This window comes from Pipra filicauda, unplaced genomic scaffold (assembly GCF_003945595.2).
Source record: "Pipra filicauda isolate LSUMZ 115617 unplaced genomic scaffold, ASM394559v2 scaffold232_size1229904_pilon, whole genome shotgun sequence".
Taxonomy (NCBI): Eukaryota; Metazoa; Chordata; class Aves; order Passeriformes; family Pipridae; genus Pipra; species Pipra filicauda.
In genome coordinates, this window is record NW_024104346.1 from 608,567 (window position 1) to 633,313 (window position 24,747).

The 24,747-nt window shown below is 52.7% G+C and overlaps 3 protein-coding genes across 5 annotated transcripts; all 3 read right to left on the reverse strand.

Annotated features, from left to right (window-relative positions):
• Positions 1-2,238: 2,238 nt before the first annotated feature.
• On the reverse strand, positions 2,239-3,246 carry LOC113987053 (platelet-activating factor receptor-like). Its single transcript, XM_027719350.2, has one exon. The coding sequence runs from the start codon at positions 3,244-3,246 to the stop codon at positions 2,239-2,241; it is 1,008 nt and encodes a 335-aa protein (XP_027575151.2).
• Positions 3,247-5,148: 1,902 nt separating this feature from the next.
• On the reverse strand, positions 5,149-6,419 carry TMEM35B (transmembrane protein 35B). The gene is made up of 3 exons (XM_027719283.2): positions 6,267-6,419; positions 5,722-5,902; positions 5,149-5,630 (listed from the first exon to the last, which is right to left on the reverse strand). Exons 1-3 carry the CDS (start codon positions 6,372-6,374, stop codon positions 5,500-5,502), a joined length of 420 nt encoding a protein of 139 aa, XP_027575084.1. The 5' UTR covers positions 6,375-6,419; the 3' UTR covers positions 5,149-5,499.
• Positions 6,420-8,609: 2,190 nt separating this feature from the next.
• On the reverse strand, positions 8,610-24,747 carry SFPQ (splicing factor proline and glutamine rich). 3 transcript variants are annotated; one of them, XM_027719268.2, is made up of 12 exons: positions 22,893-24,747; positions 22,247-22,435; positions 21,851-22,152; positions 21,646-21,741; positions 20,147-20,343; positions 19,775-19,859; positions 19,364-19,481; positions 19,097-19,145; positions 18,895-19,016; positions 9,925-9,969; positions 9,560-9,634; positions 8,610-8,688 (listed from the first exon to the last, which is right to left on the reverse strand). In XM_027719268.2, exons 1-10 carry the CDS (start codon positions 23,514-23,516, stop codon positions 9,949-9,951), a joined length of 1,803 nt encoding a protein of 600 aa, XP_027575069.1. In that variant the 5' UTR covers positions 23,517-24,747; the 3' UTR covers positions 8,610-8,688; positions 9,560-9,634; positions 9,925-9,948. The 3 variants fall into 3 exon arrangements, with proteins under 3 accessions (XP_027575069.1, XP_027575068.1, XP_039237531.1); XM_027719267.2 differs by having other exon boundaries at positions 9,925-16,298; XM_039381597.1 differs by lacking the exons at positions 8,610-8,688; positions 9,560-9,634; positions 9,925-9,969 and having other exon boundaries at positions 16,307-19,016.

A 24,747-nucleotide genomic window follows, 5' to 3' on the forward strand; every position in this document is an offset into this window, starting at 1 on the left:
CCCCTGCCCGTGGCCACGAAACCTGCCTGGGAGGGGATGGGGTGCTGGGACAGCCCTGGGGTGTCAGGATATCCCTGGGGTGCTGCGATAGCCTCGAGGTGCCAGGATAATCCTGGGGTACAAGGACAATTTCGGGGTGCCCAGCATAGCCCCAGGGTGCTGGGCCAGCCCTGGGCAGGGTAGAACCCCGGGGGCCCAGCCTTCCCCCAGCAGACCGGGGGCCGCCTGCCCGCCGAGCCCCTGGCACCACACCCTGTAATTTGATAATAATTATAATAATAATAATTACGGCGTGCGTGGGCTGGAAGTGCAGGAACAATAACCTGGGTAACGCCTTGCTGCGTGGTGGCAGGAGCAGCGCGGTGGCACATGCCCTGTCCTGGTGCCGTGCTGGCCCTGGAACCCCCTGGCACCCCATATGGGAGCCCCTGCCCGGCGTGTGGGAGGACACGGCCCGGGCATGTGCCCTGCATGGATTTTTAGGCAGTTGTGTCCATGCCCCAGCGCTGTGGTCCTTGGCCAGGCTGGCCATGTCCCCAGGCCTTCCCCCTGAACAGGACACCCTGTCAGAGCCAGAGCTTGGGCAGCCTCCATTCCTGGCACGCAGAGAGCCCCCCAGAAGTCCTGCTGCCCCCCCAGTCGCAGACACCCCCAGGCCCTGCAGCACCCTGCACTGCTGACACGGCTGCTCCTGCTGCACACGGGGAGCAGAGCTCTGCCCCCTCCCTCAGCAGTTATATAAAAGGATTAAAATTTAATATGAACTTCAAAAGGGGAAGAACAGGGTGGTCGAAGGCGGCTGGCCCGGGGCCGGGTGCAGAGCAGAGGCACCCTGGGACGTGTCCCAGCTCTGCTGAGAAGCAGCACTGCAGCACATGGAGACCTGCTCCATCCAGCCCTGCCCATGGGGCCAGAGCAAAGTGCCCGGGCACCACGGGCACCACAGACACCCCGTGGGCCCACACTGGGTTAACTGGGCTGGAGTCTGCCTGGGTCATGACAATGCATGATCCCTACGGGGGTCTGGCCTTGCCCCACATCTTCACCTCCCACTGGCAACTAGGTGGCCCTTAATAACCCACCACCCAAAGGCACAGCATCACCCACCCGTCCCACTGCCCGCTGCCACCCTGCCTGTCCCGTGCCAGCAGTGCCCAGGCAGCCCATCTCCTCCTGCCTGGTGCCTCACGCTTCCTTCCCTGCACCGGTGGGTGGGAGCGTGCTGGAGAGGAGCCCTGTGCTGGGGGACTGAAACCCCCCTGTTTGGGGGCAGCCGATGCACCCCAGCCCCCCACCACGCCCAGACCCCGCGTGGCTGCGCAGCACCCGCGCTCCCGTCGGTGCAGCAGCGGGAGCGGGGTCGTGCTGGCAGCAGAACGAGCCAGGGCTGGGAAAACACCATCTCCCGCCCCCGCAGCCGCCCACGGCCCCGCAGCCGCTCCTCCGCCCCCGCAGCGCCGGGGCTCGCAAGGAGGGGGCGGCGGGCGCGGGGCTGGGGCTGCGCTGCGCCCACCAGGGTCGCCCACCCGCGGGCAGGGCAGGGGATGGGGCAGGGGGGCGCGGGGCTCAGCCCCCGGTGCAAGAGCCGCCCTGGCACAGGGTCCTGCCGCAGGAGCGGGGCTCGGATGGGGGGCCGGGGGCTGCCCCGCACCCAGCCCTCCCCGGGCCCCAGGAGCTGCTCGATGTGCGGAACGGGCACCCGCAGCAGAGAGAGCAGGGAAGCCTTTGGCTTATTCGGTTTTAATCCTAGTCGAGAGCAGGAGGGACACGGGCGCGAGGCTCGGGAATGCTGCAGGGTGGGACCGGCTGCGGGACCCCAAACAGCCCTGCCCAGGAAGCTCCCGGACAGCCCAGCTCATGTCACAGGGCTCTTTGGTCATGCTTGTCCCTGCGGGATGGAGATCCCCGGGAAAGGACAGCAACCCCTGGGCATCCCTCCCAGTCCTGTCTCCTCACATCCCACCACGGCACATGCCCCCTCGCTGGGCGAGCCCCTCTCCCAGAGCCAGTGCCCCCCCTCCCAGTGCCTGTGGCGCAGAGGCAGGATCCGTGTGTGAGCAGAAACTGTGGGCACGTGGAGATGTGCAGAGAACAGAGCGGGGTGGGAGGAGGAAGAGGGTGCCTGAATTCAGAGCTCCCCCCACGCTGCTCCCCATCCCTGGCCTGGTCCCAGGGATCCCATCCCACCGGGACTGTGGCACCAGGGCAGCCAGGGGCAGGTCCCCGGTGCCCACCTCGCTACGAGGAGGTGAAGGAGGACACACGGGTGCCAGGCACAGGCCCGGGGGGGCCCGGCGGGGGCAGTGGGAGGCACCGGCCGATCTTGCGCAGGGTCCGGCCCAGGTCGGCGCGGAAGCGCCGGATGGAGAAGCAGTAGACGAGGGGGTCCAGGCAGCTGTTGAGGCTGAGCAGGGCCACGCTCAGCGCGTGCAGCACGTCCAGGGTGTCGGGGGGCCCGCAGGGCGGCGCGGGGGGCCGGCTGCCCACCCAGGGGGCCAGCGTCAGGTGGTACGGGGCCACGCAGACCACGAAGACCAGCAGCATGCCCAGCACCATGGCGCGTGCCTGCTGCCGGTGGGAGCCCGGCGAGGCGGCGGCGGCGGGCGCCGAGAGCGCCCGGGCGATGGAGGCGTAGGTGCCCAGCACCACCAGGAAGGCGGCGCCGAAGAAGCCCACCATGGCGTAGGCGTAGGCGCGGTGCCGCCCGTGCTGCTCGAAGCAGGCGGTGGCCCCGGCGCGGGCGGGGAAGGTCTGGCGGGCGGCCAGGGTGGGCACGGCGCAGCCCAGCCCCAGCAGCCAGGCCAGGGCGCAGGCCAGCGTGGCGCCGCGGGGCCCCGTGAGCGGCAGCGCCCGCCGCGCCGCCCGCACCGCGCAGAACCGGTTGAAGCTGATGAGCGCCATGAAGGTGACGGCGCTGTAGGTCGCCAGGTAATAGGCGGCCCCCGCCAGGCGACAGGCGGCCTCCGACAGCAGCCAGTCCCCCCCGGACAGGTAGTAGTGGATCCAGAGGGGCAGCGTGAGGTTGAAGAGGATGTCGGCCAGCGTGAGGTTGATGAGGTAGATGCGGATGGCCTTCCTCACCTTGCCGCTCTGCAGGAAGACCAGCAAGGCCACCAGGTTGCCCGGCAGCCCCACGCACAGCACCAGGCAGTAGACGACGGGCACCAGCACGAACAGCACCGGGTCACTGGGCAGGCACTCGCCGGTGTGTCCCGTCGGCAGCAGCCCCGGTGCCGAGCTGTTCATCCTGGGCTCCTGCAAAGGCAGGGAACAGTCAGTGGCACAGCCCTTGGGGACAGGGAAGGGGTGTTGACCTGCACAGGACACCTCTGTGGCTGGTACCCGCAGTACTGCTGGGCGCCAGAGGCAGAGCCCCCACTGGGATGCCACTGTGTGCTGGAGGGGCTCAGACCTCACAGGAGATGAGGAGACCCAGCTATGTCCCCCCACGCCACGAGGGAGCCCAGAGGTTGCCATCAGCCGCCCAGCCAGGGCTCCCCAGGGAGCGGCAGGCGCAGCTGCACCGTGTCTGAGGGACAGAGCCGCGGCCAGAGGCACCCGGGGGTGCTGTGCTGGCTCCAGCCGGCAGCTGCGGGGCTTAACACCTCCCACACAGCACGTGCCTGTAGGGCCACCCACCCCAGCCCTCTCCCAGCACCCCAAACCCCCCCAGGAAGTCACCCACTGGCTCAGGGTGCACCAGAGTGGAGAGACCCAGGCATGGACAGGAGGTAGGAGCACGGGGCCAGCAGCCCCCCAGCCCTGCACGGGTAGGTTTGCCTCCGGTTCTAGCCATGGGAAACCACGTTGTGCCGCAGTGGCTGTATCCAGGGCTGCAGCTATTTCACCTCCCATCACCGCCTGCCCACACCTCGCCGACAGCACTGAGTCACCAGCCAGTGTTTTCCAGCATGGCAGGGCCGGATTCGGCACACACAGCACCCGGCACCGGGCCGAGGCACGGAGGGCGTGAGCTGCCGAGCCTGGGGGGGGATTTGGGGCTTCGGTTGGACCCCTGAGGGCCCCGGGATCCCTCAGTTGTTCCCTTTTCCTTCTCCTTCCCCCACCGTTAGCACGGGGGATGCTCCATGTCACCCACCCCACGATGGTTACTCACCCCACCAGGTTGGAGAGGCTGCGTCCCCTCCGGCTGCTCCTCACTGTCTGATCCAGCCGGGCTGGGGAAGTCTTTAAGCACTGGGGGAGGCAGGGGCTGCCTGACCTCCCCCCCACCATTCCAAGCCCCTCTGTGGAACAGCAGCTGGAGTGGGAGAGCACCTGTGTGTGTATGTAATGGGGGATTCCCTGCTGGAGCCACGCTAAGACCCCCCGCGCCGGCTGCCGGGGCTGGGGGCATGTGGGGGTGGCCAGGACTGCTGACCCCCTGTGTGCCCCCAGCCACATCCAATACCATTTCCCAGGGCCCTGCTCCCACCCACGCCCGGATGAAAGCAGTGGAGGGTCAAGTTTCTGCACCCGGCAGCTGGGGGAAGAGGGGATGCCCTGAAGGGATCAAAGCAGGAATCTGCCTCCTCCCAGCTCTTGGTGCTTTTGTTGGCTTCAAAGCTGGATTTAGGGGGAGCAGCGTCCCAGGCCCCCCAAGCTCTGTGGGCACCCAATTCACTGCTTTGTGTGGCCCTGCAATTTGTGGGTGTTCCTTTGGGACACCAAAGGTGGTTCAGGTCCTGCTGGGGGTGCAGGGGTGTTGTACCCCCTGTGCTCATCCCAGTCTCCCCCCAAAGCCATCCCAGCCCACGTGCCAGGAGATGTGCTGGGTTCAGATGCGATCTTGGGGTTCATGCCCATCTGGGATGGCAGAGTCATCTTGTAGGAGCAAGATCCCCAAAACCATGTGGCTGCCCAGGCACACTGTCTGGGGCTTGTGGTGCTGCTGTCACACCCTGGATGTGCAGCAAGTGGCCTGGCACATTGCTGGGTGGCTCCAGGCAGCTGGGGGGGTCCCACCCCCACACAGGCTCTCCCCGCTGTCCCTCTGTCTCCACATCAGCTGCCACCAGCTCCCACATGTCCCCAGGCCTTCTCTGCAGGCACTGCTCCTGGGGACTGAGGCCTCCAGCCCCAGGAGGTCCCTTCAGCCACCACAGCTCAGCGCGGGGGGGAGGCAGAAATAAACAGGAAGGCAAAACATGAAAAACAAGAGGGTTTATTCCAAAATATGAAAGCCCCCAGGAGAGCAGAGCCAGCCCCTGCTCGGCGTGGCCAAACGCCGGGAAGAGCCAGACACCTTGTGCAAGTTTAGCAACGGAGCTGCCGGAGCGGCGGCGGTGCCACGGCAGTGTCACAGTGGTGCCACGGCCACCAGCCCACAGCACCAGCCCACAGCGTGGGGACAACCAGCACCAGGGTCCCTGGCAGAGGCAGGAGAGGACACACTGGGCCTCAGCAGCAAGTTACCTTGCAGGAAGCGAGGCCATCCCTGAAAATATCACACAGGCATCGCTTCCCACCGTCCGAGCCGTCCGTCCTTCCCGCCTCCGGTCACTCGAACTTGGGCCGGGGGGCAGCCGGGTACCCGCGGATGTTGAGCAGCAGGAGGAGGCCGAGGCAGAGGGTGGCCGGGGCACACATGGCCAGTGGCTCCCGCAGCGCCAGCAGTGTGTAGATGGCACCTGGGCGAGGAGCAGAGCGTGGGAATGGGGGTCCCCGGCCGAGGATCCCCCGAGACCCCATGCGGGGTGGTGGGTGCCCGCTGGTTCTCACCGATCATGACGACACTGAGGACGAAGTTGCTGATCTCCTGCAGCAGTTGGGGCCCGAGTGCCAGCAGCAGCCCGGCCGTCGCCTCCACCCAGCCCACGGCCGCCACGTACCCGCCCGGCTCCGGCACAAACCCCAACTCCTTCAGGGGAAACACCTTGGCAAAGCGCACGAACTCTGACGCCTGGGAAGGGTGGGAGGAGAGCGGGGCAGCCCTGAGCCTGGGGCTGGGGGCTACAGCCCCTCCAGGGGGTTTGCTTTGCTCTGCTCTGCCCTGCACCCCAAGGGGATGAACCCTGCACCCTACGCGAGTCAGCCCTGCACCACAAGTGACTCAACCCCGCACCCTGAGGGGATCAGTCCCACGCTCCACGGGGCTCAGCCCTGCACCCCAACCTGCTCATTCTCGCCCAAGGCTCAGCTCCACACCCCAATTTACTCACTCCCCCCAAGGGCTCGGTCCTGCACCCCAAGGGGCTCAACCCTCCACCCCAACCTGCTCATTGCCCCCGGGGCCGGCCCTGCGCCCCCCTCGCCCCCTCGCTCACCATGTGCCGGTGCAGGTCGGCCGAGAGCCGGTCCGAGAGCTTCAGGACGCCGGTCAGGAGGAAGAAGAGCCCGAGCAGGACGCGGAGGGCGGTAAAGGCCGCCGCCATGGCGGGACGGGCGGGCCCGGGGGCGGAGCGGGGCGGAGCGGCCCGGCCCCGGGGAAGGACCGGCCGCGGGGAAGGATCGGCCCCGGGGAAGGACCGGCCCCGGGGAAGGATCGGCCCCGGGGAAGGACCGGCCCCGGGGATGGACCGGCCCCGGGGAAGGATCGGCCCCGGGGAAGGACCGGCCCCGGGGATGGACCGGCCCCGGCCCCGCACAGACACGGCCCCCCCAGCCCCCGGGTGCTGCCGGGGAAGGAGGTGCTCAGATCTGCAGCTTCACCCCCCGCCAGCAGCACCATTTCCCCACCAAAACAGAACGGGGGAGGGTCAAAAAAAATGGGAAAGAGAAGAAAAAAACCCCACCCGAAATCCTACAGCTTGGTGGGCTCCACGTGGTGATCCACGGCAGCACCCACCGGCCGGGGATGCGAGGGGACAGGCAGGGCACGGACAGCGCTGCCCGTGGCTCTGGGGGTCACACAGGGCACGGACAGCGCTGCCCGTGGCTCCGGGGCCAGGCAGCAGCCGGGTGAGGAGGCAGCAGCCGGGTGAGGAGGCAGCAGCACGAGCGAGGCCGGTTTGGGGTGACGGGGGTGGCCCCCGCGCTCCCCGGTCCTGCGTCACCGCCTGCGCCAGCACCGAGCTCCCGGGAAAGGCAGCCCGGCCTTGGCGAGGGGCCCGGGGGAGCCGCGGGCACTGACGTGTGTGCAAGTCAAGTGGAAATATTTTTTTAATGCCAGTAAGTCATGAGAGCGGGAAGCGTTTTCCAGGCCCCAGGAAGCAGCGAGGGGGGACAGGGAGCACGGCCGGGCTGGACCCGCAGCGACCCCGCTCAGCCAGCGCCGGGCAGGGGCTGCCACAGGCACCGCTTCGACAGCGAGCAGGGGCAGTGACTATTTTTACTCCTGGCAGCACATGATTCCCCAGCTCGGCTGGGAGAGCCGCGGCCAAGGAGCTGCGTGCCATGGTTTGGAGCTCTCCCTGCTCCAGCTGGCACGTGTGGAATGACAGACAGTGACAGGCCAGGGCAGGCTCCAGCCCGTGGTGGCTTGGAAAGCTCCTTGGGAGAAAAGGAATTTAAAAAAAAAAAAAAAAATCAAGACCAAACCCTGAACAAAGGATTGCAGCAGCTCAGCAGACCCACAGGGCGGGGGCAATCAGGGCATCTGTCACTGCTCCCAGGATATTGTTCAAGTGTACCTGCTCTCAGCCTCTGATTTTTTATTAATTACAGGAGCTACTTAATTTGGTAGAAGCAGGTGATTGGCTCCACCAGCCGAAGGACAATAACCCAAGGGGTAGTAACAGCCACCACCAGCACCGGGGAAAAGCCATCCCCTGTCCCTACAGGACAGTCTGTGGTTTGCTCATAAAGGGAGTTGAGGTGAAGTTCGCACATGGAATGCTGGAACAGTCTCACACAGGAAGCAGCCAGTGCTGCAACAGTGGAAATGAGGACAAGTTACTGGAAAATAACAGAATTTGAAGGAAAAAAAGGCTGCACAAGCTGCAGTAGCTGTGGAAACAAAGACACCAAAGCCCAGCCCCTGCAGCACAGCTACTGAGGAGCCACAAACCTCACCGAGGCCTTTTCAGGACCCAGACAATCCTAAAGTCACAGTGGAACACCTCAGTTTGCCCTTCCCCAGCACCTGTTTGCCTGAGAGAGAACAGCAGCAGCTCCTGAAGCACCCCCAGGCACCCAGACACCTCAAGTGTCTCACGCCACTCTGCCCCATGAAATTCAATTTATTTTGCTCTAAACTGGCAAAGCAGGTCCCAGCCAAGCATTCACGACTCCTCATGCCACTGCAGGAGGAGACCCAGCTACAATGAGCACAGCTTACCACTGGTGTATTTTAGCACATTAACAGATTTAAACAAAAGATGATATTTAATGAGTGACAGCATGAACCTCGTATGTGCACAGTACAGCTGTCAAAGCATCAGGTGAAGCAACACGAACCAGGGCAATTTGTGCTGCAAGAGCTAAACCCAGCACTTAACTCTTAACTTTGGCATCTCAGCCTTAATTACTAGAGTCATCACCAAGAAAGCTATTAAAAACCAATCAGGCACAGGTTAACACTTGGAATTCTATCACACAGAACTACACAAGACTCAAAATGGGGACAAGGAATGGGTGAAACATCCAGAAATTCGTGTTTCTCAGACCCAGCCATACCACACTGGACAGACAGCTTACTCACTGAATACACTGGAATAAAACAGAAGCCATTTATAAAAATAGTAAAATGTTTTATTTTTAAGATTTGTATCTTCCTGGCTCCTCTTCACTGCAATCAGACTTCTCCTTCTGCAAGTACAAAGCATATTATCAGAAAGACTGAAAGCACCAGCAGAAATTGCATGTCATGACACGGAATCAGCATCACAACAGGCCACGTGCCTGCCAAACATTACCTAGAATTTTCTCACATCAGATCTGAGATTAAAGGAATAGAATTCACGTTTCTAAGATCTGAAAGGGCTTTGTGTGTTTTCCTATGCCAGGGCCAAGAGCAGCAGTGACAAACCACACAGGATTCTACAGGAGTGCACCCACTGAATCCCACTGGCTTCACCTCTTACAGGTTCAGTTGTGCATCTAAGCTGTTACTTACCTGTGACTTCTGAGTGAAGGTACTCAGCATGTTGCTCCTCACACAGCATTTTAAATATCTGAAGTTCCCCCTTGTAGTTTAGTGGCAAATTAGAGGGAAAATGTCATAAATCCCAGCTCTGCAAGTCGGTTTATTTCCCTGAATTGCTATTTGCTTGTGCTCCTGTACATGCTGATTTATACTTCAGGTTATTTTTAAAGTTCAGTGTTAAAGTATTTCAGCCAAGTAGCTTTTTACACAAGGTTTAGTTGGGTTAACATCTGAGAAGCAGCTGCTCTGTTCTCCTTTTTCCATGCTGACAGTCACCCACCCCATTCTCTGTAGCCTGAGTGCAGGAATGGTCATTTCTTGTTTGAGCACCTGCAGCTCTCAAGAGGACAGAGTTTATTTGCTGCTGCAGGGCTGAAAGGCCTCGGACAATGGTGACATTTTGGCACTACAGAAGCAAGATTACGAAACTTTATATAAAATTGAGATCACGATTTTCAGGCAGAACTACATAACCCACCACAGGGTGATGGGATATCAAACTCTCACAGCAGTGTAAGGACAACAACTACTTACTTGTCCACCTGCTCCCTTGGTCCCTCCACACACCACTGGGCACCGTGCTGGATGTGCTCATGCTCGGCTCCTCGACTGGAAAAACATTCCCAAGTTATTATACCCACAGTGATTTTGAAATCTTTTGTACAAACCCACGTCTAGAGAGGTATTTTTAACCGCTGCTGTCAAGATATGAAACCCAGATGGAGTCAGGGTGCTCAAGCCCACGGCATGACAGCAGGCACTAAGTTCTACCCTACACGTTTAATTTATTCACTTTCCAACTTCTCAGTATTCCCCAATTCAAAGGTACTCAGTGACTGAACATCAAGTGTCCAGAAACCTTTATTATTTTATCCATGCAGAACAAAAGTGGTACTTACTTCCCATGGATGAGCACTCCGGTGTCACTCAGCTTTCATCTTCACCTAAAGGATAACAACTGAAGTTATTGGAGTCATACACAGCAAATCTGGACCATTTCAAAACTAACTTAAAAATAAGGGTTTAAGATACATGGACTGATTAGTTATGAGGGGTAATTTATCAGTTATTCCAAACCATTAAGTGGAAGAATAAGGGGCAGAAATAGGCTGGCCTTAACACTCATCAAGAGCTGAAGGAATATGCAGGTAGTTGCCTGAAGAACTGCACCTTGTGTGAGCACAAACCATAACCCCCCCTCTGAGCACAGTGAGGTTTGATTGCAGCCAGAGGTATATTATCCCTTATGTGAAGGCATTAATTTTGTCAGCTACTTCAACTATTTGACCCTATTTGTGTCCTGCAGCAATGCCCTCTATTCCCCTTCATGAGGGAGTGCAGTGGCCCTGGACTGTAGGAGCCCTTGGGTTCAACAGTCCTACAAGTGCTTCAGAAGCCAAAGGCAGACACTAAGATTGGCACTGTCACTGCTTTTATCCTCAGCAAGGTTCTTCCCTTCTCGAGACCCCCCTTTACTACAGCTGAGGGCAGCCTGCAATGGTGAGAGCTGGGGATGTGGTCCAAGGCTCTGTACAGCTCCAGCTGGGAAGCAGATCACACCTCGGGCACGGCGTGATCTGACCAGGCAGGGACAAGTTCAGGATTAGTGTCCAACCCACCACCTGGGTTTTCTCATGGCCCTCAGGAGCAGGAGAGTTATGCACATATTGTTTTCTCTGCCATAGCAACAAACCCCATGCATAAGGGATACTATATCTTTGTGCATCCTTTAAACACTGCAGATGCCCTACTGGCCACGCTCCTCCCAGCCCTCCCCAGTTAGCTCTTCAGTACTGGTGTTCAGAAGCAACATGTATAGAGATGGGGTATTCACAGACCACTGCGGGATTGCACAGCCAAGTCCTAACGTGTCAATCATTACCTAGCAGCAATGACACAGCTGGGAGAAGGCCAATCCTCCCGTTTTTTCCTTTGCCAGGCAGCAGCTATTTAACAGCCCCACTAGCTGGTATGGAGAGAGAAAAAAAATCTGAAGCTAATTAGCTGATTCCAAAGTTGCAAGTAGTGGAAGAAGCCAAGTGATTCCCCAGAGCACTATACTTGGATGCATCCTTCCCAACATGCTCAGCCTCACTGAACATAATGGAACAGAACACTGGCCTTCCTGATCATGTCACTGCAGCTGGCAATGATTAACAGAGACATGCAACCCCATTACTGCTCGAGTCCTAAACTACTCACAGGCCTCAGTGTTTAGCTATGGGGAGAACTGCAAGCAAATCAACACTTTGTATGCTTAATGTTACAGTAAAGCCCCATCCACGCTGTGCTGTGCTCTCCTGCCAGCACCAGGTCTGCTCGGAGGGCCTAGCAGTACAATGTATTCTGACACCACACTTCTGAGCTTCAGGTAAGCTTTTGAGAAAAAGTGTTTTTCACACACAGATAAAACCAAGATGAAACACAATGCAAGCACTTGAATGGCATTCCTTGTACCCACTTGTTACAGACTGACTTAGAGCAGACATGACTATTTAAAGTTCGCTACCACACCAAGTTTCATTACTGCAGCCAGAGCTGGTCTGAGCCCACGGTTCAGTCACAAATTGCTCGCTCCAAGAGTGTCAAAAACGTGCTAAGTTCAAGTACATAGAACGAGGCAGATGTGCCAGTAACCCCTCCATGACATTCCTGAAAGTCAAGTATCCAGAACTGGATAACTAGAAAAACTGAAGTCAGATCTGAGCACTGGTTTAAGATCACTAATTCAGTTTTGCTACAGGACAGCACGCTGGCTGCCAGCAGGTTTTCTACTGGATCCCAGTTCCAAGTAAGGGTGAGCAATCATGGAGTGGATCCCAGTCACAGGTAAAGGTAAGCCATCACAGAAAGTTAGACTGACTTTGTGACAAGGTGTCACTGTGTGACCAGCTGGTGTTGGCTACACTCACTGGGGTGTAACCAAAGACCTGTTGTCATGATCTCAAGGTGCAGCTGCTACTTCAAGTGTCCAGTGGAACATGGAAAGGTGGCTGCAGCAGAGGGCAAGGTTGTCCAGCAGATCCCTGTTCACCAGCAAGAGTCCTGCCTGGAAGGTAACACAGAAGGGTCCAAAAGTGACAATAATACCAGAAACAAGTATGCAAAGCAAACTTTGCAGAACAAGTGGGAAAACACATTACAACACCTGTGAAATAAACTGAGTATCAGACAAGAGCCAGACTACATGCAGGAACAAGGGACCTTGAAATTCAGGTTCAAGAATAATGCAAAAGAGCTGGAGATCAGCATGTCTGGATGTCTGGCAAGGTAAGCATGTTAATCCTGGAACACTGCAGTCAGTAGTTGTAGTAATGAAGAGTTTAGAATTACATCCCCAAGACTGATGAAAAATGAAATTGAGCATTACACTACCGGGATGACTCTACCAGGCAGAAGTAACAGAATCTCATCGCTGTCAATTAAAGCACAGGAATGTATCAGGCTTGTCAATCAAAGGCTAAAATAAAGACAACTGCAAAGTCCAATATAAGCTTTATGAAACTATTCATGGGATATTAATTCAAGCACTCATTTATGTTCTCAAAAATATTCCAGATCAGTCTCAGAGCTGCCTGTACCAGGAGTTTGAGGTGACTCACACAGCACACACGAGGCAAGAGCAGCGGTTATTAACGCATTCCTACCGAGCCAAGACTCTACACAGGGATGAGCTGCAGAAGGGCCACTTGGTCACTACAGAAAGTTTAAACAAGTTCTTTTCTAGGCACTGAGAGCACCTAGTCGACTAGTCGAGTGAGTCCAAGATCACATTCCCTCTTCCCCACAGTGCTCAGCTAAGAGTATCTTCGTTACATCGGAACTAAGAAAAATCCACCCAAGCCGAGTCGTATGCACAGAGGAATCGGGTCTGGAAATCCTCAGCTAAGAACCACAGTAAGTTGCTCGTTGTCTCTGAACGAGACAAAGCTTCAAAACCGAAAACCACACAGCTTTGATGCAAGCTCAACATACAGGTATGGAGTGCTGCACTGTAATTCCACAGTCAGAAGTGTGATGTCAGAATACCCACAGTATAAGATTACATAGAAAGTCACCAAGTTATATTATATTGCTTGTTACCTACCTGGACGCAGTCGGCAATGAGAATCTCGGAGCAAGCAGGAATACTACATCCGGGTCCTAATGTCCATTGCCATTTGTGGTACTACGTTCCTCACAGTTATGAACTGCAGAAATGCTGGCTAAGTGCAGTTATGTAGCAGGCCACTAGTTTTTAAAGTGTAAATTGCAGTCTCAAAACTCCAGCAAAGAACTTGCTGCCACAGTAAATGGTTGCCAAGGAGAAGCCAAGAATTTGTCTACCACAAAAATACCACAAAATCTCAAAAGCAGTTTCAGTTTCTCATCAGCTGTATAAATGATTCGTGTAATGTGTCTACACCAGAAAGTTAAGATTATTCTGTATTCGTTTCTGAGAAAGTGCAAAGACATATGTATAACGATACCAGTTTCTACTTGCTGCAGTTTTTAGAGCTCTAAATGTCAAAATGGGCTCAATTTTGATAAAACAAACTAAATTGCAACAGCCAATGTCCTCCAAGTCCAGTACAAAAATGTGTGATGCGATCCAGACCATCCAAAAACAGGTCTGTCCAGCAAACCACTTTTCTGAATGGTTTTAAGGATTCCATTATATAAATCTGAGTTTATGAAAAAAGTCCAAAACCTCATAGGAACAGATCAAAGGAACATCACTTTCTCGCCTCCCACATTTAGTAACTTTACCAGATTTGAAAGTTGACATGTTTGCCAGCTTTTAAGACACCACTTTTAAAAGGTCTTTAAATGAAGTTGGCTAATTCATCATATGCCTGTTTAGTACATGCAACTCAAAGCAGAACTTGTTTTAGAAATTCTGCTTATGCAGCTAAAACAAAGCCAGATTTAACCAAACTTTCAGATGTTTTGAAAACCGCCAAATCTTTCAAAATATTTACTAATCATGGTTTTGCAACTCAGCTATTTTAATACCTAACAACAGTAGCTTACGTACAAAACAGGGGTACCCAAAGACAAGCTCTGTAAGGTACAAGGACAGCAGCATCCTTCACTCTTCCAAGTTACAGAACTACAAAAGAACATACTTTAGGATATGCACCGGCATCTCTTTTAATAAAGAATGACATGTAATCTGAAAAATAAACTGAAAAAATTAATTTAATGTTCACGTTCAGAATTCCCCACCTCGGACACCTTCAGCTTCTGTGGGTGTCCCACGAACACCCTCCAGCAAACACATTGTTTCAAACTGCTTCAATAGCTCAAATTGCATCCATACTGCTCCTCCGTGAACTATCCAATACAAGGACTCCCAAGTAATTGGTCTGCAGTTTAGGAACTGCCAATTTGGAATTTCCTGAAGAGCAATTCGTTGTTGTAGCATGTTATCAACCCCCAAACTTTTCTGGGTGACTAAGAAGTGTTCACCAAACAAGCTCAGTCAGTCTTTAGTGAGCTTCATGTTCCCAGTCAGCGTTACCTGTATCAGTATTTCCCAACTTGCTACTTGTCATTTAAGGGGTAACAGTACTTCAAGAGGGATCAGCCATCTTCACTCTAAAATACTGCAATCTGACACTAAAGTTTTAACCACAGAGAAAATTTAGCGTAGAATTTAGAATTAGCCAATGCTTAGCACAAGGAATGGAAAGATATTGGCAAGATTAAAGCTACTCACAGAACACTGGTGGCTGGGGATCGTGTGAAGGTACAGCCAAGCTAAGTTTACAGACTCTGTGCCAAGCAGGTTGATGTGTCCTGCGTTAACACTCAGGTATTTGACGCTGGGAAGTCACGTTCCCAGCTCACCTGGTACAGTGTAATAATAAGCAAAGCAACTACCTTACCAATGAGTCCAGAATGCTCTGAAATTCTTCTGGGGCTTAATACAATGAACAGCGAGCTAACGAATTCATCAGATCTTCTACAAAGAGAACCTTAAAGGGAGTTTATTTGCACTGTGTAGTATTAACTCTTGAACTCCAGATTCAGATACTACTTTTGAAGCATTATCTCCAAACATCAATAATAAAAGAGCGATAACCATCATGCAAGCAAGCTGATTGCTGTGTTTTACATACAGGATTTTAGGATTTGCCCACCAGCTACACGATTTAGGAATAGTTCCTGCAGTCCCCATAATACAAATGATTGTACTCTGAACTAGGCAAATTAGTCCACTGTTAGCATGAGGACATAAGCAAGTTAACCTTAATCACTCGAGTAACACTTCTGGTCTTTTTGCCAAGCAATTTCAGGCAGGTTTACAACACTGAGCAAAGGCCAGATCCTGTGATCTCAAGACAGCTTAAGAGCATATAAATATCACATTAACAATCCTTTAGTTAGGAAGTCAGCCAATGCAAGGCATTCTATGAATTTATTTTAAAATAACCATTGCTAGTCTTCTGCTTTAAGTTTTTAAAAGATTCCAAGCAGTGACTACCAGGGTGGCAAGTGCTACCATCCCACCACCCGTCAGCCGTAGCTAAAATATGGAATTTGTTACTATGCTGCTTGCAGTGGAGCTTTAAATATTGTATCTTACAGCACTTGCAAGGTTTCCATTTGCTTCCTTATTTGCAGCACAATGACTGCTCAAAAAAATCTGCATCTACTGCAAAGTTCGGCTACAATTTAACCCAATCTTTAGCTAGAGAGGCATTGTGGGAAGAGACCTCGCTCTTCGCTGCAGTTCCACACCCTGGTCTAGTCCAACCTCGACTCAAGGCTCTCGGGTTACTGCAGCAGGTGTGGGATTCAGCCTCAATTGTTTAACCACGACTGGCAAGAAGAGTTACTACATTTAGTTTTCTATTTATTTGAAGCACAGTAAAAAAAAGGTTGGTACACTTTGGGAATTCAGTGGCACAAGGTACACTGCCATCAAGTTAGGGACGTTATACATCAAAAAAACAGCTAAATTTGATTTTGAAACACTGCATTACATAATTAAATTGTACTCGCCCAAACAGACCACTTACAAATATTAGGTCAGTAAGTTTCTAACATCCATAAAAACGTAGCTTTCTTACTAAAATGCAAGAATTAAGAAGTTGGTGTCTAAACAAGACAGACAAAAAACAAACTGGAATGAAACTACAGGTCACATCTAAAATCGGGGCTTTTTGTTTGGGGCTTCATATTCTTCTCTCCCTCTACCATATCCTGCTGGTGTTCCAGGCCCCATTCCTCTGGGACCCTGGCCACCCACGGGCCCCGCACCTCCCTGCCCAAAGCGTTCGGGACGCTATTGGAACAGAATTAACAGTTCATTATAGGTAGTTGATGTCCATGTGTGTTAAGTATATATTTTTAGAAGGTTCCGTAGTCAAGGTTCGTCGATACAATCACCATTGAGTCGATCCACAGGTACCGGGAACATAGAAAGGAAAAAAGGGTAATTTAAAAATTAGTTTATTGTAATACATGCCTTGAGGTATGTTCCCACTTGATGCATTCTCATACATCTGTTACAAAGAACAGATCCTCCCTGCAGTGCTAGAAATGTAAGCATTAGTGCAGATGTGAATTAACAACTTTTCCAAATGAGCTCTAGCAAAATTTTTCAACCAAGTTAATGCAAATAGCTTGCAAACTTCTCACCTTTAGTGCAGTAAAAGCTCAGATTACATCACTGTTTCCAAGTAAGCCTAATCAGAGAAGGCAGCTCCGGTTGGCTGAAGCAGGAGCTGACACTCATCAAATGTAACAGAATGCCTACTCACCAGGACTGGCATGTGCTGTCTAGAGACCATGAGCTTTTCAAGATGGGGTTAAGACTACGGTCTGCTGACTAAACTGCAGAGGCCTTAGGCAGTACCAGAACTCATTGTGAGCACTACTGCATTGCAAGAAGGGAAAAAAAAAAAAAGTGAAAAAAGCTACTGACCAGTGCTTTTCCTAAACCATCACAACTGCTCGAGCAGAGACTGGCACTTGTTCAAACCCCACATACTCCAGAGCTGCTGCTGCATCAGATGCAAAAAGTGTTCCAAGCGCTCAGTGTGTCCAGTTAGAGCTATGCACAGAGGGGGTGTGCATCCAGGCAGTACCTCCCTTCCCACCCCGCCCTCACCACAAGCTCTTGGGAAAGTCACAACTTCACAGTACTGAAAAGTTTCACACCAAGGTGTAACAGCTGAGTTACTCTGCAATAAAGCAGACACTTCGGGTATATTTTTACTAGTACCTCTAGTTGCATGTACTTTGTTCAGTTACTGTATTAGTGGGTGTGATCAGCGTTCAACCTACAGAACTTACACATTATGAGGTCAAAGAGAGCTTTAAACTTTCATTTCAACCAGGTTTCCCACTACTGAGTCACAGAACAATGGTAGGTGGTTTGTTACAAAAAGTATCTGCAACTGACAATCCACACTTCGAATTCCTGACTTCTGAAAGTCAGTGTCAATCCTTACGAGAAAGGAATTTCAAACATTATTTAGGTTATTTCTGCCTAATTCATGGCAGCTTCAAGCTCATCTCCAATTCTGTTTAAAGGTATCAGCACAGGAACTGTGACAGCACTGTGTGGCAGAGATCCCCAGCCTAAGAAACTCCAGGCAGTTAATCCACCTCACTGTCACCCCTTTTGACCAGATCACGTTTCAGGTATTACACAAGTTCAACATGCACCTGTACCATGGTTTTGAGGAGAAAAATGTACACAGCATCCACCACACACTGCCTGACTGCTCACAGGAAGCTTAGGAACTGCTTAAATATCAGTAGATTATCGAGATACCTTAAGGCCAACGGCACTGTCTACTGAATCAATGATGCTCTGAGAAGTTACAATTCCAAAGATATGGTTCCCCAAAAAAGTAAAATGGAAGCTACTGTGGTAGCTCAGCATGTTAAGCCCAAGGCCTAAACCCACCCAAAAATCATTTAGTTCAGCTTGTGCTGCAGGTGTCACCCCTTCAGGAGGGTGAGAGCACACTGGTATTGCCACCTAAGCCAACAGATTCCCATCCTGCCCATTAAGCATTTCTTTAATCTACATCCATGGTGCTTCAGGGTGGGAACACCAAGCAGCCTCCAAGCCCAGGCACACATGTAGTGTGCTAAAAATAGTACAGTTTGGAAACATACCTCAGAACAGGAGATATAATGTAGCTTTAACAGGCTCTATCTTTGTGTCATACCCAACATGGGAAAACACACCGGGCTATCATTCCTTTGGGACACAGGAACCACAAATGGCTACAGTCCAGGATGGCTGGAATATGCCTGAAGCTAAACCCCAGCATTTCTGCTCTTCTACAGCAACATCAGCACAGACTAAGGGATATGCTGTTTACCACTGATCACTTAAGTCAATCTGCTGCTGAAAGAGACCTGAGAGCAGATTCTGGACTCAACAGCATACCCAGACCAACATGCAGCCAGCCTACCTAGGCTTGGAAGGGCCGAAGAAACAGTGTTACACGTTGGGAAGGAGAACAAAAATCTCTGTTGTCCATCAATACAGAACATAAAATTACTGAAAAGCTACTGCATTATGTACTTTAACGAAGTTTGTCAGATTCTCTAGAGTTTACAAAAAAATCCTTCCAAGCCTAACAGTGACGCAGAATTTCCAAAGTCCAATGAAGTCTGAGTTAATTGCAAATATGCTTAACAGCACATTTGAATTCACTTCCAATCAACTTCCAAGTGTGTAAGCTACCATAAAGGTTAACAACTACTCTAGTGCTACACACTGCCACAGTCCGTGTTAAACATCTGACCAGAGTCAGCAGTTAACAGTGACATTTCCACATCCATCCGAACACTGGAGAGAACTCATTCCCAACCACAATTCCCTTGTGCTAAGCTAAAGCCACCAGAGGATACGTTACCATGTCACTTCCCATCATAGAACCACTCATGGCTGCTTGGCCAACTCCTGGATTAGCTTCATAACCTATGCCGCCACCACCTCCCAGAGGTGGGAATTTCTGGGCTGCTGAAGCATAAGGATCTAAGAAAGAGAAATATATAATCATATTCTGACAATTTCTAGGTTAACCACATGAACTAATTACTGAAGAGATTCTTTACCTCCCATGTTCATTGTGGCAGCACCACCCATTCTCATGTCTCGCTCCCTCTGCGTAGAAGAAACAACTTTTAGCATGGCTAATAAAGCACCAAAATCCAGACTTTTCAGGAGATAAAGCACATGTACAGCCAACTACTGCCACTGCCACTACACAAACACGGTGCAGTAGCAAACCCAAAGGAAGCAAAACACAGCAACCTTGAAAATACATCAGCAGAATTCCTCAGCATGGTAACACACCCCAAACCCGCCGCGATTTCACTTACTGGATCCATGTAACCCATTCTACTATAATTCTCTTCCCTCTGCCTTCTCATCTGCTCTTCCATCTCCCGCTGACGGATCATCATCTCCTCTTCCCGCCGGCGACGCTCCTCCTCCTGCCTGCTCACCCCAAAGCAGACTGTTAAACCCCAGCAGTGGAACGACACCCCTAACATTTCCCAACACCATTTGTATCAGCAATTTCAAAGGCACTGAACGATTACACTCAAGCACAAACCCAAACTCTCTAATGCCCAAATGTCTGAGGAGACACTTACACTGCAGTTCAATTCGCACAAACTGAAGCGGCGAGGGCGCTCTTGGAAAACAGAAACTGTCATACGTAAGTAATGGAAAAAAAAACCCAAATCAACCCATAAATGTAACCGAAATCCCACGAAAGCTGAACCAACCTCAGCTGAATTTCCTTGCGCTTCTGCATTTCCTGATTATGAAGTTCCTCCATACGCCTCAGCTCCTCCTGGCGCCTCATGAGGTCTGCGGGAATGAAGCCTGTGAGCAGCTTTTTCACAACATCACGCCAGACTCTAATCAGATTTGAATTAGATCCACCTCAGCTGCACTGTGGCAGACAGGTACCTTCCAATGTCACTCTTCTTAACAATACCCCACTGAAATAAAAAAACCTACCAGCTGCTCTTTTTTTTAACTCTGAAATTCTCAAGTTCACAGTAGGAAGCATAAATTTACTCACTAACCCGCTAAACAGACATGCATCTAGGCCCAGCATTTAAAGCAAAAATACAGAATTCAGAATCAATTACCTTGACGAAGGAGGTTTGCCTGGTGCTCGTGATAAGCATCTTCCATCTCACTTTCAAGTTTGTCCTTGGCATCTTTCATGTTTTTTGCCACTTGCTCTCTCTGCTGTTTTTCCATTTCATCTAAAGATTTCCATCTCTGGGAATATTCAAATTCAAAACTGCCAGGCTGAGCAAAACGGGGAGGAGTCTCTCTTTCCCTGCAGAAAGGAAAATGCTCGGAGTGGGCAAACCTGGAAACTCAAGGTCAGTACAAGATCACGAGCAGAATAACTGAATTATCAGGGAACATCAAGGGAGCCCTGAAAATACCTGACAATTATGGGACAGAGAACTCGCTGTGATGGGAGTGCAGCACTTTACACGCTTAAACAGCAGCATTTCCCACGAATAATTATCACAGCAGATACAGAGAATCCTGCACTATCACATCCAGGCAAATCTTTAGAGTGCTACCACTTGTTTATCTCTTTCTTAACTGTCTTTAGACTCTCCACTGCTGGCAATTCCAGGTGCAAAATCCTCAAACAAGACAGGCCTTTGCCCCAACAGGCACAGCCACTCAGAGCAGCAGCACACAGAGAAGTGGATTTTTCCAGTGCCAAAGCACTGTGTGTCAAAGGCAAATAACAGCCTTCACTTTCACTTAAATAGTTCTCAAAATCCCTGAGGGCCAACAGTTTATTCTGTCATATAAAGACACGGGAGTCTAACGTTCAGTAATTAATGACACAAAATCATGAAAGTTCAAAGCTTCCCATACATTAACAATATATAAGTACTTCAACATTTTAGGAACGCTGCATTAATCCACATTCTTTTCAAAGCTGCCTCTAAACCACTGACAGTTTTTGATCAAAGCAAGAATTTTGAGAACTTTCTCTGCCAAACAAGACTGACTGGATCTCCCTCCCTGCTCTCCCTTCTGTGATCTGGGAAAATACAACAATCCTACAACAAACAGGTTTAATATACAGATTCTAACCTAACACTGCTACTTTGGAAAAGACTCCTCTAGACTCTTTAACATTCCTTGATGCCAATGGTCAGCACATAAGGCAAATCCACAGGCAGCAAGTTTCTATTAATCATGGAATGAGTTAAAATTTTACTTCATTTCTCATTTCAAAGCATGGAAACCAATTTCCAAGTTCCCCATGGGATCATCAACACAAGACACGCCTTGAGGGAGATGACAGTTCTCAACAATAGGATAAAACAGTTCAAGTCTGGTTTTCAAGAGTTTCTCCACACACCAAAACCATCTGTTACTGGGCTTCTATTTCTTCACGACACAATGTAGAAAACTGCTTGTGTAACGAGCATACTAAATGAATCAGTATGTTACTTTATACAAAAATGTGAACAAAAAAAGAGAACTGGCAATACATCTCAAAATTCAAAGCCTGTTTCTCAAAAATTACTCCATCCCCCTCAGAGCCTGGGACAATACTACATAAAACATCACCTATATCCTGTTTATAACAAAAGACAGTGCCTACTTTTGATACATCGGATTCTTCTGAGCAAGCTTTTCTGGGAGACCATCTTCATCATCCAATTGTTCCAATGGTTCCACAATAACTGGCCTGGGAGTGCTGAACAGAAAACACCCATTTTACTTCTCTGTAAGAACTTCCACTCTGAAAAACTAGAAGCCTACAATCTCTACTCAACTTAAAACGATAATCCTGGGGAAGTACTTACGTTGTCAACAAAAACACCCCCTCAGTACACCGTTCAAAGGCTTTCCTGGCAGCTGGCTTTGATGCGAACTCAACAATGCCTTTTCCTGTTGATCTACCTCGATCATCTACAATCACAACAGCTCTTTCCACCGGACCGAACTGGGAAAAAGCTTCCTCCAGCAACTCGTTGGACACGTAGGGCGAGAGGTTCCGCACCGACAGGGCAGCGGCGTGTGTGGCAAAGCGAACGCGGAGCTGCCGGCCCCGCATCGGGGTATCGTCCAACTCCGCCTTCGCGATTTCTGCAAGAGCCCTAGATTCCTGGGGGAAGTTTAAAACCCGGGTTTAGAGGACTAAGTTCTACATCACTAATTCGCGAGAATTAAACGGACGGACACACAGCATGAGCGCCTACCAATTTAATGAATCCAAAGCCTTTTCCCTTGTTGATAAAAACCTCTCCTGGCTCCCCATATTTGGCGAACAGTCTTTTAAAGTCTTCGTCTGTGATATCAGCGGGCAAATTCCCAACAAACAACCTGCAGCGCTGTGTGTAAGTCTTCTCCCCAGGCCGCCTCAGGAGGGAGAGGTTCGCTTTAAACCCCTACAAAGAAGCAAAGCGTTCGAGCCATCACTACGCGCTGCACCACCTAGCTGCGGGGAGCGCCGGGGACCCCGGAGAACCGCGAGGGGACACAAACCACAGCCCTGGGACCGCCCGGGAGAATCGTGAGGGAACACAAACCACAGCCCTGGGACCGCCCGGGAGAACTGCGAGCGGACACAAACCACAGCTCCGGGACCTCCCGGGCACCCAGGGGACACAAACCAGAGCCCCGGGCCCGCCCGGGAACCCAGGGGACACAAACCACAGCGCCGGGACCTCCCGGGAACCCAGGGGACACAAACCACAGCGCCGGGACACAAACCAGAGCCCCGGGCCAGCCCGGGACCCGCCACCGCCCCCCGCCTGCTCCTCCCCTCAAGATGGCGGCGCGGGCGCGCGGAGCCGCCGCCATCTTGTGCCTGAGGGAGGCGCGTGTGGGGGGGCCGCGACTCACCTCGTCCGAGAGCTTCTCGCTCCTCTCCGCCGAGCCCTGCTGCGCCCCGAGGCTCTGCTGGCCCTGATGCTGCTGCCCGCGGCCCCGCGGCTCCCCACCAGGCCCGCCGCGGTGCCCTGGTCCGCCCTTGTGAGGCCCCTGCTGCGGGCCGCCCGGCCCCTTGGGGCCGCCGCCGGGAGACTGTCCTTGTCCTTTCTTAGGGCCGCCGGCCGGCGTGGGGCTCGGGCTGGGCTTGGACTGCGGCTGCGGGCCGGAGGGAGTCGAGGAGGGCGCCGACACCGGCGGCTGCTGCTGCGGCTGCTGCCCAGCGGGCAGTGCGGAGGATGGAGGCGCTCCCGCCTGGCTGCCGGTGGGTCCTGCCGTGGTGGAAGCGGCTGAAGACGACGAAGAAGGCGGAGCAGAGGTGGACGTGGGCGGCTTCGGCGGTTCGGGCTTCGGGCCACCGCCCGGCGGGCCGCCCGGGCCCTGCGGGCCGCCCGCCATGGGGCCGCGGTTCTGCCCCATGCCCATGCCGGGCGGCGGCGAGCGGAAATCGTGGTTGGGGCCGCCGCGGCCGCCGCCACCGCCGCGCCGGTGGAAGCCGCCGCCGCCGCCGCCACGGCTACGGAAGCGATCCCGCGACATGATGGAGCGGAGGGAGGAGGAGAAGAGCAGAGAGCGCGCTCCGGCCGCTGCCGCTCAGCACCCGCTACGCAAAATGGCGGCGGGCTGAACGGCCTCGCCGCCGCCTTTGTCCGTCCCTAATATAGTGTCCCCGCCCCCGGAAACCTCCCCCTGCTCCCCAGGAGCCAACCGCCGACCCCGGCGGCGATGACCGACAGGCCGATTCGCCAATAGCGTGTCGCTGCTCCACTAACTCTTTGATCTCATTGGTAACGAACCTGCCCTGTGCCCATTGGCGCGTTTGACCGCCGACGTTGGCACGGGCCGGGCCGTTAACCTCCCGCGCGCTGATTGGGCGGTTTGAGCAGAGAGAGGCGGAGTCACGGTGGAAAGCGCGGGCTGTGATTGGCTGACTCGGCTGTCAGTCAGGCGGGGCCCGCGGCCCGGCACCGCCCCCCGGGCCCTCAGGGTTCTTTCAGCCACGGCTGAAAAAAGGCTGGAAAAGCGTCAAAAAAACGCGTTTTCAGTTATAGTTCGCTGCTTCGGCGCGGCCAGAGCCTTCGCTCCGCTTTGAGAGCCAATTTGAAATAAAAAATATCCGATTTATGCATTCAAGGGTGGTAATGAAACCCCAGCACACTCACACTGTTTTGTGTGAAAAGGCGGGCAAGGGAGCACCAAAATTGAACCAAAATTGAGCTGTGAAAAGCAATCCACGGCTTCCAGACACCCTGGGAATGCAGGGCATGTCTTGGTGCTGATAAAAAGTAAGTGCCAATTCCCTCAAAACCTACACGGCGCACTCTCAGTTGAAAAATAAAGCAGCTGTACAATTCCATAGTCGTTACAGTCCAAATATTCCATGCTCTAACATAGAAAACCGGCCAAAAGTCCATTCCATCTCTTTAGTGTCCCTGGTTTCAGTGGTGCCATGCTGGATACACAAGAAGACCCCAACACGATGTTTTTATGGCGTTTTCACTCCATCGAACTCTTGACCTCTGAGGGGTGTTTCACATTCACTTTCGGGTGTGGAGAACCAAAACCAAACCCCACGTGTGAAACCCAAACCAAAGTCATACCTTATTTGCCACAGACACCATAACTGGTGCAATGCTGTGATATAACATTATTGGTCTCATAAAAGTCAAAGGCTGGCTTTGTTCTTCGTAGGATCGTGGAACCATGGAATGGTTTGGGATGGAAGGGAACACTTCCAGGGATGCGGCAGCCAACCTGTGCCAGGGGCATA

What these genes read in the sequence shown, in the direction of transcription:
- SFPQ (XM_027719267.2), bottom strand. Translation starts at nt 23,516, where the DNA reads ATGTCGCGGGATCGCTTCCGTAGCCGTGGCGGCGGCGGCGGCGGCTTC. An exon ending in GCTTTGGATTCATTAAATTG is followed by an intron (nt 22,153 to 22,246) that starts GTAGGCGCTCAT and finishes AACTTCCCCCAG; the next exon opens with GAATCTAGGGCTCTTGCAGA. An exon ending in GGGGTGTTTTTGTTGACAAC is followed by an intron (nt 21,742 to 21,850) that starts GTAAGTACTTCC and finishes TTTTCTGTTCAG; the next exon opens with CACTCCCAGGCCAGTTATTG.
- TMEM35B (XM_027719283.2), bottom strand. Translation starts at nt 6,374, where the DNA reads ATGGCGGCGGCCTTTACCGCCCTCCGCGTCCTGCTCGGGCTCTTCTTC. An exon ending in CCGACCTGCACCGGCACATG is followed by an intron (nt 5,903 to 6,266) that starts GTGAGCGAGGGG and finishes CACCCTTCCCAG; the next exon opens with GCGTCAGAGTTCGTGCGCTT. An exon ending in CCTCAGTGTCGTCATGATCG is followed by an intron (nt 5,631 to 5,721) that starts GTGAGAACCAGC and finishes CTCCTCGCCCAG; the next exon opens with GTGCCATCTACACACTGCTG.
- LOC113987053 (XM_027719350.2), bottom strand. Translation starts at nt 3,246, where the DNA reads ATGAACAGCTCGGCACCGGGGCTGCTGCCGACGGGACACACCGGCGAG.